We start from the raw sequence: 21,244 nt of genomic DNA on the forward strand, positions 1-21,244 counted from the left end.
CTCGGCATGGAGCCGTCCGATGGCCCGATGTCACCCTGCCGGAACGCCTCAACGACAAGGGGTCACCGTGCCGACACTTCCTACCGGGCCGCCCGCTCCGCTTAGCGGAGCACGGACGCGACCGTGCAGAGCGAGGCCCGGCGTGGATCCCGCACGGCGGTTCTTTCGAAACCGCCGTGGTTACGATCCCCGCTGGTTCCCGCTGCACACAAAGCCCGGCACGAACCGAGGGCTCGCTTCGGCTAAAAGTCGACCTCACCGCTGCTCCGTTTAACGTCAATGCTTCACTTGCATGCTCACACCACGCGTTCCGTTCCTTATTCACACATCCAGGTGTCTTCATGCACTCCGTCATTGCACCTCCTCTTACACACCCCCCAGATACACTCATTACGCTCACAGACTTCATCACACACCTGACCACCGCACACCTTGGCACACACTCGCCATTCGCACACCTCATCAACACACCTCTTCGCGCCCACTCCTCGGTCACATCCTCTGTGACAACCACGGTGTGCACTCTTCGGCACACCCAATCACGTGCTTCACTACCAACTCAAGTGTGCATTCCCACACGCGCTCGACCATTCCAGGTGTGCATGCTTTCATTCCGGGTGTACATTCTCTCTCACCTGCCACAACCAACTCGTGCTCCGTGTCACTCTCACTACTCTCACCACCACCCTCGGTCGCGCATTCACCCTTACTCTCGACAGCGCACTCTGTAATCATGCACTTCTCTGTTACACACCTTTCTCGCACATCCTCTTGCACACACTCTCCCGTTACGCCCTCTGTAACACTCACCACAGTGGTGCACTCTTCCGTTACATCCCCTGTAACACTCCCCATCACGCGCTTCAATGTGCCCCCTCGCACCTGCGCCACGACCAACTCACTCTCGACAGCACACTCACTCCTCGGCGCGCACTTTTTCCTCACACTCCCCATAGTCGGACATCCTCGCACACCTCCTCCTTCACACTCTGTACCTGTCGCACACCTTACCAGCGGCCTCTCACGAACACCCGGGTCTACACCAACACCCAAGCACACTGAATCTCCCCTCACACCATATACATTTCCGAGTATATCGCCACTCACCTCGGCACCTCGTCTGCGCTTCTCCTCTGCCACCTGCAAACTCTTTATTTGGTTAGTAAGCACATCATCACGATTTGAGCACAGACCTTGCACATATTCCATCACTTCCTCCTTTATCTCTCTCTTAGTTTCCCTCCGTCTCTTCTTAATTTCACTCACCCCCTCTTCCACATCCTCTAATTTTTGCTTCACCTCTTTCATTTCCCGGTGCGCCCCTCAATTTCTTCCTCTAAGGCCACCTTGATCGTTTCTATGTGCGTCCTCACCTCCCGTTCTTTCATCTTCATTGCTTCTGTTACCTCGTCCAACCTCTTTGTCAACCCCTCATGTCAACCCCTCTTTGTCAATCTGACATTCCCTCTTTGTCGCTATAAGTTCCTTTTTTATTTCTTTCTGTGTCGCCTTTAACCCCCCGATTACCACCGTGTTCTTTTCCACTTGCTCCACTAATTCCTTTTGTCCCACCGTCAGCTGCTCTACTCCCCTCATCAGATCCTCTATGCCCCCCTGTAACCTAACCGTACTATTTCTCACCTCTTTCTCCATACGCTCCTCACCTCGCTTTACCTCCTCGCGTACCATCGCGACCTCCTCGCCCACACCTCGTCTGATCTCCTTCCCCATTTCTCCAATCTCTTTGGTAGATGCTGCCCTCATCTGTTCCAAATCATTCCTCTGGGCATCCAATTTGGTTTCTAACCCGATTTTCACCTCCTCTATCTGATTCCCCATCTGTTTAATTTCCCGGGCGGATTGCTCCCCTATTTCCCTCAATTTGCCTTCCATGGCGTTTTCTAACCCCGTTAACCCATTCTTCACCCCTTTCATCCCATTGTCTAACCCCTCAAATTTGTTGTCTAAACCCCCAAATTTACTGTCTAACCCCTCAAATTTGGCCTCTAGCCCCCCGATTCGATTTCCCATGTCAGTTTTCAATCCCCCTATTTGATTTTCTAATCGCTCCCCCATTCTGTTTTCCAATCCTAAAATTTGGTTTCCCATGTCATTCCTCAATTCCCCAATTTGGGCACTAGTACCCCTTGCTTCGTCCCTCATTCTATCCATCTTTGCATCCATTTGGGTCAGGAATAACCTAAAATCAAACCCGATTGGCACAGCGGCCCCAGCCGCCACCGCGGGCTCGACCCCCGTGGCGCCGCCATTTTGTGCCTCTGCAACCACGTGCACGAGGGCGCCATCTTGTGCACCTGATACCCCCGCAACCACATCCTCACTGCTCTCCTCTTCTCTCTCCCCCATATACATTTCCCTGCGGTCCTGGGTCGCTTCTACCCCTTCTATCTCTCCCACCGGCACCCGATCGCCTTGACTATCCATGGCACGATTTAAATTTAGGATGTCAAATAAAAATTTTCACCACTCGTAATTTGAGTGCGCTAAGCGCACTTCAGGTCCGAATCTCACTCCTGACACCAATTGTTGCGGATCTCAACGTCGGCCCTTTTTCCCTTACCAAGGGGGGATTAATCCCCTTGTCTATGACTGACCGACATGAGTCCTGAAGCTGCCCAGCTCCCTCCGGAGAGGCAGGTGAGCAACCCCGTTAGAGACCGTGGACAAGATGTTATTTGCCGAGCGGATGGCAGCCCGCGCCTCGAACCGTTAACAGAACTAGACCCGATTCTTATTCGTTGGCCAAATCGTGCCACAGGTATTCAATGAGGGAAAAGACAAGGACGAACGGATGTGAAGGAAAGAAGGCAAGGTAGGAAGAACAGGATTTATTAATCAATTACTATTTGCACAATCAAAGAAACCAAAGAAGATGGAAAGATACGAAAATAAAGACAGAAGGAGGAGAAGACACAGTGCAAATATTAACTTATCTATACAGGCTTAACTTAAACCCCAGGACAAGACACACAAAACAGACGACAATCAGACTTACACAAATGCGTAATGAAGGCAGGAACGAATGGCTGGAAGGGGAGGAAGGTTCAGCTGGAGCTTGCTCCCGCACGGGACGTCGGGCTCGACCTCGACGGCCACCGATGCCACCGCAATCTCGTTCCCGCGTAGCAGCGGGTCGAAGCTGCGTGTCACAGGGGGGCTGGACTACGGTGGTCTCAAAGCTGCGGTTGGTTCAGCTGCGGTGGACTTAAAGCTGCGGTTGGTTCAGCTGCGGTGGACGGCTCACTCATCTCTTCCTCTCCTCTCTCTGAGGTGGGGGCATCGCGTGACGGGTTATATAGCGCCACACCCTGGAACGCTCGCGAAACTGCCCGATCGTTCTCTCTCCGCCCTCTCAAGCCAAACCCCTCATCCTTGGTTGGTTGATCGGGGCTGGTTCACTCCTCCCTCTGATGACGAGGTGGAGACATGCCTTTCTTCCCCGAGTTGACCGCGTGTTCAATGGAGGGCGAATGCAGTTGGCAATGCGAATCGCGATGGTGATGCCAATAACCCCATCCAAAGTTACTGGCATTTTGATGATGCCATGGGGGCGTCGGAGGGATCCTATCTTATTTCAATTCGGTGCAATGCAGAGTCAACTAGTGGGAAACACAGCCTTAAACTAATACACATAATAAGGCAATAACTATTTAGAAGGGTATATGATTTTCTACGTGCATGCGATGGACTAGCTACGGTGCACTCATTTTAATTAACAGCCAATTAAAGGGGAAATGTACATATGAAATTTTAATACTAAATTTACAAAGTGAAGGTTCTAAAAACCATATCAATATATATATATATATATATATATATATATATATATATATATATATATATACGTACATGTCGAAAGAGTTATGAAATATAAATATGAAAGCCCTTGTACAATGCGCTTAATTTGATATGAGTAGCCGAATAAGTTTGAGAAAATCTGTGCAATAATTACTTTGAATAACAACACCCTGAAGGGGTTTCAGCTATCATACAACAAACATCTGATTTAGAAGGAACCCGTTTTTACATCACCCACCACAATCCCCACGTTTCGTAAATCGTACTCACTCATCGTGTCGGTTTCTCTGGACACGTGGTCTGAAGGACGAAAGAAAACTTAACTCTTGTCGCACGAAGACCGTCGAGGCGGACATTAAGGGCAGTAATTCCACCAAAACGCTTCCGTCGTCCAGACTACAGATTGCAATGAATTAATCAATCCCTACGAGGGATTGTAGCACGCCGCTTTAATTATAATGTAGTTAGAATGGGCGGGAATGGAGATGGTGGATCAGGGAGGGGTGTTTATGAGTTGCAGACGTTTCCGATGTTTCTCCTCGCAAGTCGCAACCCCCCCCCCCCACCCCCAAATCACTCCACCATCCCCTCCCCTTTCTCCTGCTCGTGTCATCCTCTTCTTCATTATGAGCCTCCTCTCGCTCCTTTTCCTGGAACACCCAACCTCGCGGATCCGATCCGATAGGCCGCTCCCACCCCTACACCCTCGAGGTTTTACACCCGTTTGCATCACGTGCTCGCATCGCGTAAAAAGAGAAATAGAAAAAGACGCAGCGGCGGCTCCAGCAAAGCGCGCGTCGCACGTTCCACGCCATTAACGCCTTTCTACGTAATAACTCCCTTCAGCAGAGAGAGAGAGAGAGAGAGAGAGAGAGAGAGAGAGAGAAAACCGAGCCGTCCGACGACCAGGCCCGTGTGTCCAGAGCCATGAGGGGGAAGAATGAGCGATTGTCGGCGAATGTGTAAGGACACGCATCGTTTCCACCCGAGATAACCATCTCTTGATGTTATCGGGTTACCTGGAACGCGAGCGCGATTACGACGAGGAATCGCGATATTATTATCATTATTCTTAAAGATAACGGCGCAGCGCGTCCCGCCGACGATGAGAATCCAGTGATTCGAGCCTTGACGAAGGACGAACGACCTGGTCCTAAATTGCGCTTAAAATATGGAAGAACAGGAACAAGGCATTAGGGGAGACACGGGCTCGTCGGGGCCCGCTCATGAGGCTCGATCCCCTCCCGAACAGCAGCAATCCAGTCGGATAACAACGTACTTCTTCATCGATAACATCCTGAGTCCGGACTTCGGACGACGCAAGGACGGCGGCGCTGGGGGTGGAGGCGGCGTGGGAGGATGCGGAGGCGGCGGCTCCAAAGAGCGCGGCCCTCCGTCCGGGCCCGGCGCCCCGAGCCTACGACCGGGCCTCGACGGCTCGCCCGACTCCGACGACGGTTCCGGGGACGACGCCTCCGCGCACCTGGAGCCCGAGACGCAGGAGACCGACGGGGCCGCCGAGGACAGCGGATCGAATCCGGCGCTCCTGTGGCCAGCCTGGGTTTACTGTACTCGTTATTCGGACAGACCATCGTCGGGTACGTACCGTGCTCTTACTACTCCATAAACGTTTAAACGTTTGCAGCACAGGTATTTCGTCTAGGATGAATGAATTAAAGTCGCAATTTGTCCCATACCTCGGGAATGAAACATTTAGGTGGGTAAACGTTGCAAGAGCCAAATAAATATACTTAGTTTGTCTAAAAATCCACAAAAACTGGCAGTAAGACATGATTTTTGCCAAAATTTATATTTATATATTTATACTCGTATTATTTCGCAAACTCATTATTTATAATATACATACACACATATGTTCTCGGCATTTGGTGCAATGTATGTCATTTATGTTGGCAGATATATATATATATATATATATATATATATATATATATATATATATATATATATATATATATATATATATGCAAAGACTTTTATATATATATATATATATATATATATATATATATATATATATATATATATATATATATGCAAAGACTTTTATATATATATATATATATATATATATATATTTATATATATATATATACAGTATATATATTTTATATATATATATATATATATATATATATATATATTTTTTTATACTCATATATATATATGTACAGTATATATAATATTTTAATTTACATTCCAGATGTGACATATAGACAGTATTATTTGAACTACAGTAATACATCAATATATATCTATATATATCTATATATATATGTATATATATATAGCTATACTGTAGTACGAATAATACTGTACATGTTACATCGGACATGTAACGGTATGCGATATTTCATGCTACGTGCATATTGACTATCTGGTAGATGCCGTGGTAGTCTTGAATCCGTTGTGAAAGTGATGTGACGAGGTGTCGCGAGCGCGCGCGTCGCATGACCCTCGAGTCGGCGTGTCACGTGTGACGTTGCCCGCAGCGCGGCGCCCCAGGGGCAGCAGCATGAACGCGGCCGCGTGTTCGGCGCCTGCGAGCACACGTGGCAGTTTCGGCCAAAGCGAAGGTGCATTTCCGCCACCCGGCCGCACACCGCGCCTCGCGAGCACACACCGCACACCGCTCGAGTGATGACGACGCGTCCGAGTGCTCATCGTCATTCCACTCCTCCACACCTATTAATATTATACAACCCCCTCTCCCAGCCCCATGGAACCTGTTTGGCTTTTACGATTAGTTATCATTAAGCGTTTAAATTCATAGAATCAGAAGATCGAGTTTCATGAAACATTACGATGATTTTTGGGAAATGTGAGATGCCGTTTGTATTATATACCCATAGTATAGGGTTTTAAGGGGTTTAAAGCATTACTGTAGTAGTGTAGTCCCATATAACGGTAAACGCGGCACGCGCGACGTATGTCGAGTTATAAATAAATAATTATATATGTATATATATATGTATATATATGTATATGAAGTGGGGATTTATTTATTTATTGGGAAAAGGGGGATCTCAATTGGGATTTCGTTAATCGATTATTTCGTTAATCGATTATTTCGTTAATCGATTATTTTTTTAAATCGATCTTCGATCACGCATTGGGATAAACGCTGTGCCTCCTGGCATTGTGGGTAATATTCATTACGAACGTTTCACGATTTCGCCCCCTTGTGTTTTGAGACAAACGATCGCGGAACAATTAGCACCCACGGGGGAACAACGTGAGCCTCGCACTGGTTTATTGATATATTACGTACTGTAATATTATTAACGTGCACGACAAGTTATTTGCTTAATAATCAACCGGTTAACAAATTATATTCGCTCGATTAATTATTCGCTCAGCACATGATGATATTCCAAGCATCTCGGCATATATTGAATGTGACGTCATGTAGTTGCGCCACCCCCCCCCCCCCCTCCCTACTCCTCCTTCCCGTCCCACCCGATCCCTCCCCCGCAGGTACTCACACGGTATGCGTGTGTCCGTGTGCGCGTCCGTGCGTGTGCGTCGCGCTGTGCGCAGGTCCGCGCACGCGGAAACAAAAGAAGAAGAGCACCGACGGTCGTGAGGACAAGCGACCACGCACGGCCTTTACGGCCGATCAGCTGGCGCGCCTCCGGGCGGAGTTCCAGGCGAACCGCTACCTGACCGAGGAACGACGTCAGAACCTCGCCCGTGAGCTAAGCTTGAACGAGGCGCAAATCAAGATTTGGTTCCAGAACAAACGCGCCAAGATCAAGAAAGCGAGCGGCGTTAAGAACACCTTGGCCTTGTACCTCATGTCCCAGGGACTGTACAACCATTCCACGAGCAATATGAAGGGCTTCACCGGCAACGACGACGGTGATTGACAAACGCTTTGCTTTGTCCCTACGTCCGCCACCTGTACGTGTACCTGTATAGACAAGTGTATGCACCGTCACCGAGAACCAGAGAACCCAAATGGCCCCAAAGACGCTTGTTTTGCTATTATGTGCGGATTCCGTACACCGAACCGAGTGCGATGAGCACCGCGTGCGTTCTTTGCAGCTTTTTCGTGATGACGTCATATTTGAAGCCAAAGATTTTACACTTGCTGTACACGCGGCACTTTGGCCCAGGAGCACCAACCAAGCCCATCTGTGGTTTATCTTTCTTAAACCACGTAGTTTGGATACGTTTTGTTTAAAAAAAAGGTACTTTTGTGACAAAGTATAATGTATGGCGTTGGTGTTCATTTATTATAATATTCTCTACTGTCCTTACACTACACAGAGATAATGATAATAATAATAATGATGATAATATATTGATGAGGCGTTAGAGACGGAAGCTATTGCTTTATATGATGAGGCTACAGGGCTGGGACTGAACGCTTGTCTCTGCTGTTTTATCATGATGTGTGCGGTTGACTTGTACGTGCTATATACCAATGATTGTTAAGCAGTCTCTGGATTATTTTTTATTTTATTTTCATTGTAAAATACACAGCATTATAATAACGTGTAACCAAAGCCCGAATATAAAGCTACGCTCTCGTACGTGTACAAAGCAACTGTGCCAGTGTCTTTGCCATCGACGGACGTGTGTGTGTGTGTGTGTGTGTGTGTGTGTGTGTGTGTGTGTGTGTGTGTGTGTGTGTGTGTGTGTGTGTGTGTGTGTGTGTGTGTGTGTGTGTAGACGAAGAGGGGGCACCTTCCAGGGCATTGGGTGTGTATGCGTGTGTGTTGAGGAAGAGAGGGGACCTTCCAGGGCATTTGGTGTGTGTGTGTGTGTGTGTATTGAGGAAGAGAGGGGACCTTCAAGGGCATTAGGTGCGTGTGTGTGTGTGTGTGTGTGTGTAGAGGAAGAGGGGGGACCTTCAAGGGCATTGGGTGCGTGCGTGCGGTACCGACGTGTGCAGAATACGGAGCCACACACTCATCTGTATGCGGACCGGGAGCGAGACTTCTGCGTGACAAAAGCATCTAATAGACGAATGCAACGGAACCAGGACGCAGCAATATCAGTGCATATTATAACAGGGATGCCATTATTTATTCCAAAACTATAAATATATATATATATATATATATACATTTATGTATATACTCATATAAGAGCCAGTTGTCCCCCATGTGTGTGTCACACTTGTTCTTTTTTTTTTTTTTTTGTTTCTTATACAATTCCATACCACTGGGCCAATTGCTCCGAAATTTGCTGCACCACATTATTGCAACACGTGGTAGGTCACAATCGCAAAGAAAATTTGGAATTATTTATCAAATCAGAATTAAGGCAAAAAATAACGATGCTCTGGGAGATTGAGTGTTGTATGTCAGGTGACTTCCTCGGCCGGAGCTTGACTTAACCCTCACCTGCCCTTCTACATTGGTTCCCAAGGGGAATTCTTCAAGTATTTATATTCCGTATGCAGAATGGAAATTAATATACAAAGGGTCGCCAGTCGTCATGGGACTACACTGAGTGTAAGTAGTCTTTTCACGATCCTGTACAACTTCCACAAGGAAATCGGACTATTTGGCCCATTAATGCCGTGGTGCACTCCCAGGTTAATTGTTTCCACAGCTTTAAACATCAATCTTCTTGATGGTTTACCAAACTCTAAATAACCCGATCTTAATGGAGTGATCCAACTTATACATATAAACACACACACAAACACACACACACACACACACACACATATATAAATATGGAATATATATATATATATATATATATATATATATATATATATATATATATATATATATATACAGTATATATATATATATATATATATATATATATATATATATATATATATATATACAGTATATACAGTATATATATATATATATATATATATATATATATATATATATATATATATATATATATATAGTATATATATATATATATATATATATATATATATATATATATACAGTATATATATATATATATATATAAATATATATATATATATATATATATATATATATATATATATATATATATATATATATATATATGTGCTGGAGCATTGCAGAATGTTTTATTTTATATCATCGAGTATAAGTATGAAAGCATAGCAGCAGAGGAATTGCTTGTGAAGAGCACAGGTACCATTTGGACAGATAACACAGCAATGATAATTAAGTGTAATTGCATTTACAAATAACAGGAGTAATGATATCCGATTACTAATAATCCGGCAATAAAACAGTAATGAAGTGTAATCACTTTGTTAAGTTAATCATCCTGAAGAGAACAAACGTAAGACACTTGCCAGGTATAATTTTGGCCATTATTATTTTGCTTTCGCGACACTTGGATATTTCTTTGTTCGACAAAGACATGAGTGTTTCCCATTTAGCTCTGATTCGTTTAAAAACAGATTCGAAGTTGTCAGAATGTGCTTCACAAGAAGACGTTACACGTATTTTGGAGATTGAAAACGAATCGCCATTATATAGAAAGACTAACCATGAAGACGGATATCTTGGTCTTATATAGGGATTCAAGACCTCAAAAACTATTTAATATTCCGATCACTGCTCAATAAAATATATATTTCTGGGAACAGTGTTCATAAAATTCTGAGAACAGTATACTCGCAAGTCCAACACATGGAAAAAATAGATTTTTTTTTTTTTTACAACGAGATGTGTTTATTAATTGTGTTAAATTATGTCAGAATGCAGGATAAAACAGAAACGAGGACGTATTTTTATTATGGTGTAACCTTATTTGACATCAGAATGACATTAAACTACGTTAATATTGCATATAAAATAATAGAACAACTTTTAAAAAACGTCAATTTATTAATGTGACGAAGTTAAGGCACAAAAACAACTGCATTTCCACCCTGTATATGTGGAATTTTTTATTTTTTACTGATTATATATATATATATATATATATATCGGAGCATTTTGGTTCTCTTATTGCCTACTCATGTATGTATATATATATGTATATATATATATATGTATATATATATATATATATATATATATATTCATATGAGACTGCCGTAATAACTTAGAGGTATGCACACTTACATTCAAGTTGTCTAGCTTTGGTTTTAAACCCGACTCAGCTATAAATTGCCATCCTGGTGTCTCACATGCATGGCACCGTCCATCGGAGGGAAGCTCGGCTGGAGGAGTCGAGGTCCTTGATGGACGTTAAAGATGTATTGATGGAAGAGTAGACGAGTTATCGCTGGCACCCTGAGCAAATTCACAATTCCTGCACTGACTGCTGGAGTGGAAACGGTAAACCACCCAGCATAACCCATGCCAAATGCTTCGGCAGCACCGACAGGTATGTACACTCGCCTTCAAGTGAAAATATTCAGATGTTGAATAATAAATAAAACCGCCCTGACTTGGAATATCGTATCACATTCCAAGAGCCTCTTGAACGACCCACAAATATATGGGTGAGTTGAGGTTCGAAAGGTTATTGCCTGAAAGATGCTATAATACAGTTTCTACAGGGAAAAGGAGAAAACTTAGTAAGTTTTCTCATCTAAATGTTGAGCGATATATGCTAATAGCTTTGGGAAAGGAGATGAAGTGACGTTTCGGACATGAGCACTTCTTCAAATCTTCGTTCTGCGTATGCTATAACCAGGTCACTATTGTCTAACCTCATAATTTATGAAACAGGCGTCAATGTCCAACTCCTCGGGCCGTTTCAAAAGAAACTGATGATGTCGCAGTCGTTGCAAAATATGCATTATATTCTCATCGATGTGCTGTCTCATCATTGCTCTGTGTAGTTGTGCAAACACGAGAAAGTATAATCTATTCTTTCAATTGCCTTTTGTCGGGCCTGGCCAGCAGACGGACCGAAGAGCACCGCACATGGAGGGATTTATGAAAACACACCAAGATTATGAATCCTAGATGTTGGGTAAATGAAGCGTTATAAGGCGAGACCCTTTAATGCTTTTTTTTCTGTAAATACTTTTCATTACATACATCCATAATACGTCACTTAGCAATGAGCTGAAAATGGAATAATTTCTAAAGTTTACATTTTTTACATATTTTATGCGCTTTTCTTATAGGTATATGTGTGTGTGTGTGTATGTATATATATATATATATATATATATATATATATATATATATATATATATATATATAATATACATACACATGCACCGTGATCGTTTTCCAAAAATGAGGTGGATACTTCGAGCTTCGGGAGGACCTCTGAAACCCCGTTCCACCCTCTGACACCTGCATATGGAGATAACATTTAACGACACACACACACACACACACACACACACACACACACACACACACACACACACACACACACACACACGTGGTGCAGAAGTAGTACACTGGGTTCAATTCCCAACCCCACTGTAAACCAGCAGAGTGATATTTTGCTTGCAGGGAGTTGCAGCAGAAAGTATACCGTGCCTCGGATAGATGTTAAATCGGGTGTCCTGTATGCTAGTATTAGTTGATGGATCTGAAAGATCCCACAGTGTCATTGGAAAAGAGGAAGTGAGTTGTCACCTGCACCCCGAACAACTTAACAATTGCTGCCCAAATCGGCTCCAATCAAACGTAAGGTGTCTTCAGCCAGTTCGTGAAAGGCTTGGGCCAAAATTGCTCTCCAGGTAACACCAAAAGGTGGGAATAATTGGGAGCATTAACATAGTTAGTAGTGTAGAAAGTCTAAGGTCAATGTAACAGTAGGGGAGGAGAATGGGGGACTCATATACTGACAAATAATACAAAAGGCAACAAAGAATACAGCAAGCAAGAGTATAATTTATGAGTATGGGGGGGAAATGTGGAAATCATAAGAGAAATACAAAACATTTATGACAGCATTGTAAAATCGGTTCCACTATTTGGCTGTGAAGCACGGAAACCCACCAAAGCCATTGCACGCAAACTGGAATCCTTTACTTATAGCTGTCGCAAAAATATTTTGCGAATCCTTTGGCAAAATAGAGTGAGCAAGAAAGAGGTAGAAAAAAGGACTTGAAGGAAAAACATCATGGAGAAAATTAAAATGAGGAGGTGGAGATTGATTGGGCATGTACTGCATATGGAAACATAGTAACAACTAATAATAATAATAATAATAACATTGATATTGCACCAAGATATCTACCAAATAAGCCATTGAAGGGTGTTGAACCATAGATCCCACGATACTGGAAACCTGAAAGTCGACGGAGGGTTTGATGACCTACAGAGACCTGGTGACGTGCGGTGGAAAAGGAGCTGAGTGAGCTAGAAACCACCTGGACGGCGATCAGTCAGTGGGCCTACGACAGACGAAAGTGGCGTGAGTTTCTGAAGAGGCTCCATATGCCGTCAAGCATGACAGGATTGTAAGTAAGTAGGAGTAGACACACACAGTATATTCTCCAGTAGTAGCACTATACCACATACACAGCGTATCGTTTAATCGCAAAACGTAAACAATTTTTTTTTCAAAAGCTAGTATCATAATCCCATGGTAAAATGGCAGTGTTCCGCTTGCCAGCATTGTTATCTTCAGGATTACGAAAGTCCATCCAACGGGTCATGTAAACGAGCATTTGCTAAATTTACGAGTTTGTTTAATGCAACACACAACCGATAAACAAAACGTGTTCGCACCGGTGTGGTATAACAGGATCGCATGTATCCATCATCCATGCACATTATACATTAAATGGATGTACGTTTGCACACATGAGCTTCAACTACTGACTCCAGGTGTGTGTGCATATGTGTTTATGTCATCAAATCATCGGCATTTGCAGTCGCTCACACGTCTTCTGTTTCGGTCGATATTAGGAATAACCATTTGTCCACTGGGTGTCTTTCTCTTCTTCATACTTATCGTGTAGGTAACTAGCCAGGTAAACACTCAATAAACGTATACACAATATACTGTTTGTTATTGCCTTCTTATTTGCATCTAATATATAAAATATAAATGCCATCTTGGGTGACAAGTATCTACAGGATAGGTTGGATGAAGGAGGTAATAATGGACTTCTTCTTGTGGACCTTTAAAGACGTTTTTTTTTTATTCCAACGACTCTCGGTTAGAGGGCTATTGCTGTTAATCCTATTAATATACATATCTCATATTAATGGGATCATCAACCCCATCCTTAATAGGTTCAAGATATGAATCCACATCATCATCCACATCCACAAGATATTAATAGGATTATTAATATACATATCTCCAATTCACCTAACTATAGATTCACATCAAAAATAAAGATTTGGTCTTTGGGGTCCATATTCCCCCAGGGTGCTTATTATCATGTTCACTGCTATTGTTAAAAATGAAACAAATCGTCAGAATGTGAGTATTAAAAGCAGATACAGTTCTGCAATAATTAAACTATAACAAGCTTAAGTATTTCTATATTTTTTTAAACACAAGAAACGTTATAAACACACTCATTGCAATATCAAAGAACAATTGAAGACTTTTGTAACCTTGAGAACAAGACCCACAAATGTTGATCATTGCCTAAACATAGACATATACATATAAAATAAATGGTGATTGTTCAGAAAAAGGGGAGAAACATTCTTATCGAAGGAGGTCGTCGAAAAGGTCTGCATCTGTTTATAGAAAAAGAAAAATTTAGAAAGAAACTTGTTAATGTAGTGAAATGACATTTTTCATGTCATTCCACAAAATTACCATTCAAATTCTTATCTATTGTAACAAGAAAGGGCAAAATGTCCTCCCCTGAATTTCCACGAAAAAAGATGTGACCTGACCTGAGTGGTGGGGGTGATATGCAAATCCCTTTGATGTACACAATTTCTTGTCTTGGGTGGTGTTTGTAAAAATAAAAAAAATCCAGATAGATCGTGAGACTGTTTGGAACTCAATGAAGACACATCTTAAGTTTTATGATATGAAAGGAATACATCGACTCAAAGCCACGGTGTAAAAAGCCCGTTCATTCCGAATTCCTTTTGCAGATTATGAATGCATGAAGCAAGTATTTAGTACAGTATCACAGTTATAACTTTGTTCGAGCACTTCTGTCTTGCAAAAAGGAGGTGTGTGCTTGTGTGTAAAAGGAGGTGTGTGCAAAAAGGAATAGGGAAATATGATTAGCAAAAAATATGTTCATTTCCAATCATATATATCTCTGTGTATTGAAAAAACCCATCAGCAGGTCTTGGATAATTGTGAGCATGTAATCAAATCTATATGTCATTCTATGATGGTACGAATCAAATCATTCGATGACGGTACGAATCAAATCATTCTATGACGGAACGAATCAAATCATTCTATGACGGTGCGATGTGAACCTTTTGGGCATGCGATGTATATTGTTGTGGTTTATTGCTGAACCTTGCACATTGAAAGAGAGGAAGATATAGACAGGAAATAAAAATCGACAGGAAGACAGACATGCCAATAATAAGAATACACGGTCCATAAATTAATTTGAACACGTGATGCAGCGTATAATTGTGAAACTGTGGCCTTTGAAGCATTATACATGTGTGTAAATATATATATATACATACAGTATATATATATATATCGCAAATACTTTATATATGTCCGCATACTTTATATATACAAATGTCCGCATACTTTATATATACATACATATATATAAAGATATATATACACTACATGGCCAAACACCACAAGAGCATTAGTTAGGTCAGGCACTGATGTTGGGTGATTAGGCCTGGCTCGCAGTTGGCGTTCCAATTCATACCAAAGGTGTTCGATGGGGTTGAGGTCAGGGCTCTGTGCAGGCCAGTCAAGTTCTTCCACACTGATCTGGACAAACCATTTCTGTATGGACTTCGCTTTGTGCACTGGGGCATTGTCATGCTGAAACAGGAAAGGGCCTTCCCAAAAATGTTGCCACAAAGTTGGCAGCACACAATCGTCCAGAATGTCATTGTATGTTGTAGCATTAAGATTTCCCTTCACTGGAACTAAGGGCCCTAGCCCCAACCATGAAATACAGCCCCAGACCATTATTTCTCCTCCACGAAACTTTACAGTTGGCACTATGCATTCGGCAGGTAGCGTTCTCCTGGCATTTGTCAAACCCAGATTCGTCCGTCAGCCTTCCGGATGGTGAAGCGTGATTCATCACTCCAGAGAACATGTTTCCACTGCTCCATAGTCCAATGGTGGCGAGCTTTACACCACTCCAGCTGACGCTTGGCATTGCGCATGGTGATCTTTGGCTTGTGCTCGGCCATGGAAACCCATTTAATGAAGCTCCCGACAAACAGTTGTTGTGCTGACGTTGCTTTCAGAGGCAGTTTGGAACTCGGTAGTGAGTGTTGCAACCGAGGACAAACATTTTTACGTGCTTCAGCACTCAGCAGTCCCGTTCTGTGAGCTCGTGTGGCCCACCACTTCCCGGCTGAGCTGTTGTTGCTCCTCGACGTTTCCACTTCACAATAACAGCACTTACTGTTGACCGGAGCAGCTCTAACAGGGCAGAAATTTGATGAACTGACTTGTTGGAAAGGTGGCATTCTATAATGGTGCCACATTGAAAGTCACTGAGCTCTTCAGTACGGCCCATTCAACTGCCAATGTTTGTCTGTGGAGATTGCATGGCTGTGTACTTGATTAATATATACCTGTCAGCAATGGGTGTGGCTGAAACAGCAAAATCCACGAATTAGAAGTGGTGTCCGCATACTTTTGACCATGTAGAGTATATACAGTCGTATCCAAAAATATTGGTACCCTTGCACTTTTTTCAAACAACTCACAATTTTCTCTAAAAATAAGTTGAAATTGACAAATATATTTGGTCTCCACAATTCTTTATTTCACTGTTAATATTGCACAACCTTTGTTTTTTATTCAGAACTTAATATATCCTTTTAAATCAGTCCAGTGTCCAGCGACTTCAGAACAGTCCAGCGTTTTGTCTTGAACCATTCCTGGGTGCTTTTTGAAGTGTGTTTGGGCGACCCAGATTTCTGTCACTGGGTTGAACATTGCACTCCAAAATGCCTTGCAAGACAAAATAAAAAAGTGCAAGGGTGCCAATATTTTTGGCCACGACTGTATACACACACCCACACACATACATCCTGGTTACAATGTACCATGCTCCGTTACAGAGCTTTGGTGCTGTCGAGGCAGTTTATTGACAAGGGTTTGCAACTGCACTCCCAGTTGCATTTATAGCAGGAATTTGGCCATGGTGCCTGCAAAATCTCGCCATGTCTCCACGAAGGACACCATGGAATCTTTAACATCCACCAAATATAATACCTGCAGACAAGACACCCAGCTTAACATGCATTCAAGGAACAGCACACACATTGATGAATAACACTGCCTGTGAAAAACGGTCTGCAAGCAGCCATCAATCATCTGGACTGGTCTCCCATCTCTACCGCCTCTGACAACAATTCTTCCTGGGAATTCTTCCAAAGCAAACTGCTCTCTCTCTCATGCACAGATTTATCCCATCTCATCTTCAGTTGTCTTACCCTTCCTCCTCTCCATGGTACACTGAATCTTGTGGTGAGGCAGTTGCCCTGAAACAACTTGCCTTTGCCTCTTGGAAGGCAAATCCAACTGAAGGCAATCTCAGTTCCTTCCACCAAGCTCGGAACAAGTGTGTGTCTACCCTCAGGAGTGCCAGGAAGCACTATCTCTCCACACTCAAGAATGAACTCTCAAACCTGTCTCCTTCCTCCAAATCCTGGTGGCATCTGGTCAAATCCGTTTCTGGTGTTTGTTCCCCCTCCATCCACTCCCTTACCTCAAATGGCTACACAGTTGACACCGCACGTGACAAAGCCGAATGCCTCAACTCTGTGTTTGCCTCAAAATCTTGTGTCCCAAACCCATCTCTCTCTGTTCCCACCTTACCCAGTCGAACCCAACTGCTCCTGGACTCTGTGACCTCCTCTCCTGACAAGGTGGAGAAGTTTTTGTCAAACCTCGACTCTGATTCTGCAACTGGACCAGACGGCATCAGCCCACGAGTACTAAAATCCTGCTCTGCTGCTCTATCTCACCCTCTCTCTGTTCTTTTCACCCTCTCTTTTGCTCAAGGTCATTTGCCAGCATCTTGGAAATCAGCAAACATTACCGCTTTACACAAAAAAGGTGCAAAAACAGATCCTTGCAACTACAGACCAATCAGCCTGCTCCCAATTATCAGCAAAGTCATGGAATCCATCATTGCTTCGGATATCTCCTTCCTCTTCTCCAATGTCTTGATCTCCGATCATCAATTTGGATTCAGACCAGGTCATTCTACTCTGGACATGCTGCTTCTGCTATCTCAACAATGGATGGAGGTCCTCAACAATATTCCTACAGGTCAGATATATCTCAACAATATTCCTACAGGTCACATAACATCTGCCAGCAACCCTCTTATGGTTACACGGCCAAAATCTAGGCTCTCTGCTCACAGCACTCTTTGATTCCGCTTTTCTCCCGCCTCTGGAAGAAACTCCCCCACTCCCTTCAATCCCACTCCTCCCTCCAGGTCTTTAAAACAGCTGTTCACCACCATCTCTTATCTTCCCCCATCCAAAACCTTGATCTTTTCTACCCCCGCTAATTCACCCCAGATCCACTTTTTTGAAATTCCAACTTCTTTCCTGGAAGTCCTTGCAGTGGCCATATGTTTTATACCTCTCCCACCTCCCCCCAAGACCTCTCCCTCCCACAGTTCTCTCGATGTCCCTGCTCTCAAATGTTGTATTTGTGTCCTTCCCCCTCTCTCCCCATCTTGTCTACCGCTCCCCTTATTTTGTGTTTTCTGTGTCCGTTTGACTTTTTGTATGATTAATGTTAGCTCTTTCACGAGCCTCGATCTTGTATACAAAAAAAAAACAAAAAAAAAACCGCCACCAGGATGACAGTTTGTTGGCCTGGGATGATATATATTTATTGAAGAAATAGGAAGTAAATTCCTGCATGGGGCTAGTGTGAAAAATTCTGACTCAACCCAGGACTCGAACCCAGGAACTCATCACTTACACGGTGACAGCCCACTGAGCTATTGAGTCTCCAGGATATCCTCAGAGATTTCTCACATGAACACTGCAAGCTTTATAATGGCCGATGTCTTACGTGCCTGCTCGGCAGACCCTGGATGTGAGTGTACGTATGTGTATGTAAGTGTGAAAGTGCATTGAAGATGAACTCATCTAACAATTTCAGAAACAGGAAGTAAATTCCTGCATGGGGCTAGTGTGAAAACTTTCTGACTCAACCCGGGACTCAAACCCAGGAACTCATCACTTACGCGATGACAGCCCACTGAGCTATTGAGTCCTCAGAGAGTCCTCAGAGATTCCCAGAGATATCCTCAGAGATTTCTCAAACTAACACTGCGAGATTTATAATGGCCGATGTCTTACGGGTGCATGACGTCAGTGTCATGTCATTGGGTTAGTGTGCTTCCTTAGTTAAATTTAATGTGCCTGACTGCAAACCTCCTAATTGTTGAGGAGCAGGGCAGAGACAATGTGTCAGCGTGGCAGGCTGCACTTGTTGCTAACAGGTTGTGCAGTAATTGCTTGGGTGAGACTCAATCTGTGCCTTGCTTCCCAGTCAAGTTATGGGGTTCACCCTGTATGGGGTTCATTAATGCCTTAGATTGGTCACAAATAAACAATTTGCAGTATGTTGTCCTGATGAGGGAAGAATAAGCCCTTGTCGGGACGGCATGGTGTTCAAGTTGTGGGGACTCACTCCGATGGAGGAGGGGTCCAATTGTATTACCATGCATTCTTGTCCTTCGGGGGCATGATGCATGCATTTGAATGACCATGTGCTTCCCCCCTTGGGGTTGAGGCGCATGTGTATTGTTATTGGGACAGCCTTGTTGACGTTGTGCCTTGGCCATGGGGTCAAGGTGCACGTCCAAGGCTGTTCAAATGTTTGACTTTTTACCTTTTTTCATAGCAAAAAAGGCAGGGCTTCCCTGTGGCCCCAATACAAGAAAAATGAGGCCTCGTCGGGACGGCATGGTGTTGAAGTCGTCGGGACTCACTCCTATGGAGGAGGGGGTCCAATTGTATGACCATGCAGTCTGGCCCTTTGGGGACAGGATGCATGTGTTTTTATTGACCATGTGCTTCAGCCTTTGGGTTGAGGTGCATGTGTATGCCAATGGGACAACCTTGAGAGATGGTGTGCCTTGGCCATGGGGTCAAGCAGCACGTCCAAGGGTGTTTAAATGTTTGATTTTTTAAACCTTTTTTATTATAAAAAAGGCAGGCTTCATAAGGCCCATAACAAGGGCGAAATCAAGATCAACATCTCTGCCTTTGTCTATTGTGACCATAGAGCTTTAATCTCAGTCTGCAAAGACTTGAGTACCACGTGGATACCTCCTAGTTTGGAGGTGATGGGTTGGTATAACTTATGTTCATGACGTCAGTGTCATGTCATAGGGATAGTGTGCTTCCTTCGTCAAATATATATATATATATATATATATATATATATATATATATATATATATATATATATATATATATATATATTATAATAGCCGTAGATGATTCTGTCTGTTGGACGTCTGTCCGGGGTGTGGCTCACTCAGTTTGCAGTGTAGCTCCACCCATTCTGGGAAAGGCTTCATATAAACAAATATCCACCATTTTATTAACTCACATAGCCTGGTGTTGGGCTAGCGGCTAGGGTGCCAGCTTAGGATCCTGGGTTCGAATCCCGGTCGATCGCTGAATTAATGCCAGGGGGGTTGACTCAGCCTGTCATCCTTCTGAGGTCGGCTAATTGAGTACCAGTTCACTGGTAATTCCCTGCTTGTTGTAAAAGGCGACAAAAAGGGTTGGCGTCAGAAAGGGCATCCGGCCGTAAAACATTGCTTCAAAAAGGGGACCAACAAAAACAACAACAACCACGGTGCCCGAAAAAGGCCAACCCCCGCTTTGCGGGGAAAAATGGCCTCTAAAGGTGTTTTTTATTTATTTATTTATTAACTCGCATAGCTTTGAGGCCTGTTTTGTAGGCCCGTGGTGTCTTGCTCTCTCTCCCAGTTTTATTTCAAATCAAATTCGATATATCATTTCATTTTTCACAGTCGCTAACATAGTTTTAGACTCGGTTGAAAAAAAACGGGAAGAAAATCCGATGAAAGTTGCCGTTTATAGAACGAAATGAATTCTCAAAGGCCTGTAACTTCAAGGCCATTGAGTCTCTCTCACGCCTTTATCTCCAATCTAACTCACCATCTGATTTCATTTTTAGTGATGGTTTTAGATTCGGTGTCAGCAATAATTGAGAACATTCCACACATGCGGGAAAATGCAGAGATATATTTTTAAAAATCGCGTCATGATGTATCATACACCGCCCAACATGACACCAACAGCAACGTGTCGACATATATAAAAAATTCGCTTTTGCTTTTCCG

General features: G+C 43.3%; 1 protein-coding gene and 1 long non-coding RNA gene across 2 annotated transcripts in view; one reads left to right on the top strand and one right to left on the bottom strand.

Annotated features, from left to right (window-relative positions):
- The first annotated feature begins 4,762 nt into the window (after positions 1-4,762).
- LOC137430766 (homeobox protein engrailed-1-B-like) lies at positions 4,763-8,286 on the top strand. Its single transcript, XM_068121539.2, has 2 exons — positions 4,763-5,417; positions 7,381-8,286. The coding sequence occupies exons 1-2, from the start codon at positions 4,991-4,993 to the stop codon at positions 7,707-7,709; spliced, it is 756 nt and encodes a 251-aa protein (XP_067977640.1). The 5' UTR covers positions 4,763-4,990; the 3' UTR covers positions 7,710-8,286.
- Positions 8,287-12,649: 4,363 nt separating this feature from the next.
- Positions 12,650-21,244, bottom strand: part of LOC137430572 (uncharacterized) — a 185,561-nt gene continuing 176,966 nt past the window's right edge. The window contains exon 3 of the long non-coding RNA XR_010985101.2: positions 12,650-13,135. This is a non-coding gene — a long non-coding RNA (uncharacterized LOC137430572). The remainder of the gene's footprint in view (positions 13,136-21,244) is intronic.

Source organism: Myxine glutinosa, chromosome 7 (genome assembly GCF_964187855.1).
Source record: "Myxine glutinosa chromosome 7, kmMyxGlut1.1, whole genome shotgun sequence".
Classification (NCBI taxonomy): Eukaryota; Metazoa; Chordata; class Myxini; order Myxiniformes; family Myxinidae; genus Myxine; species Myxine glutinosa.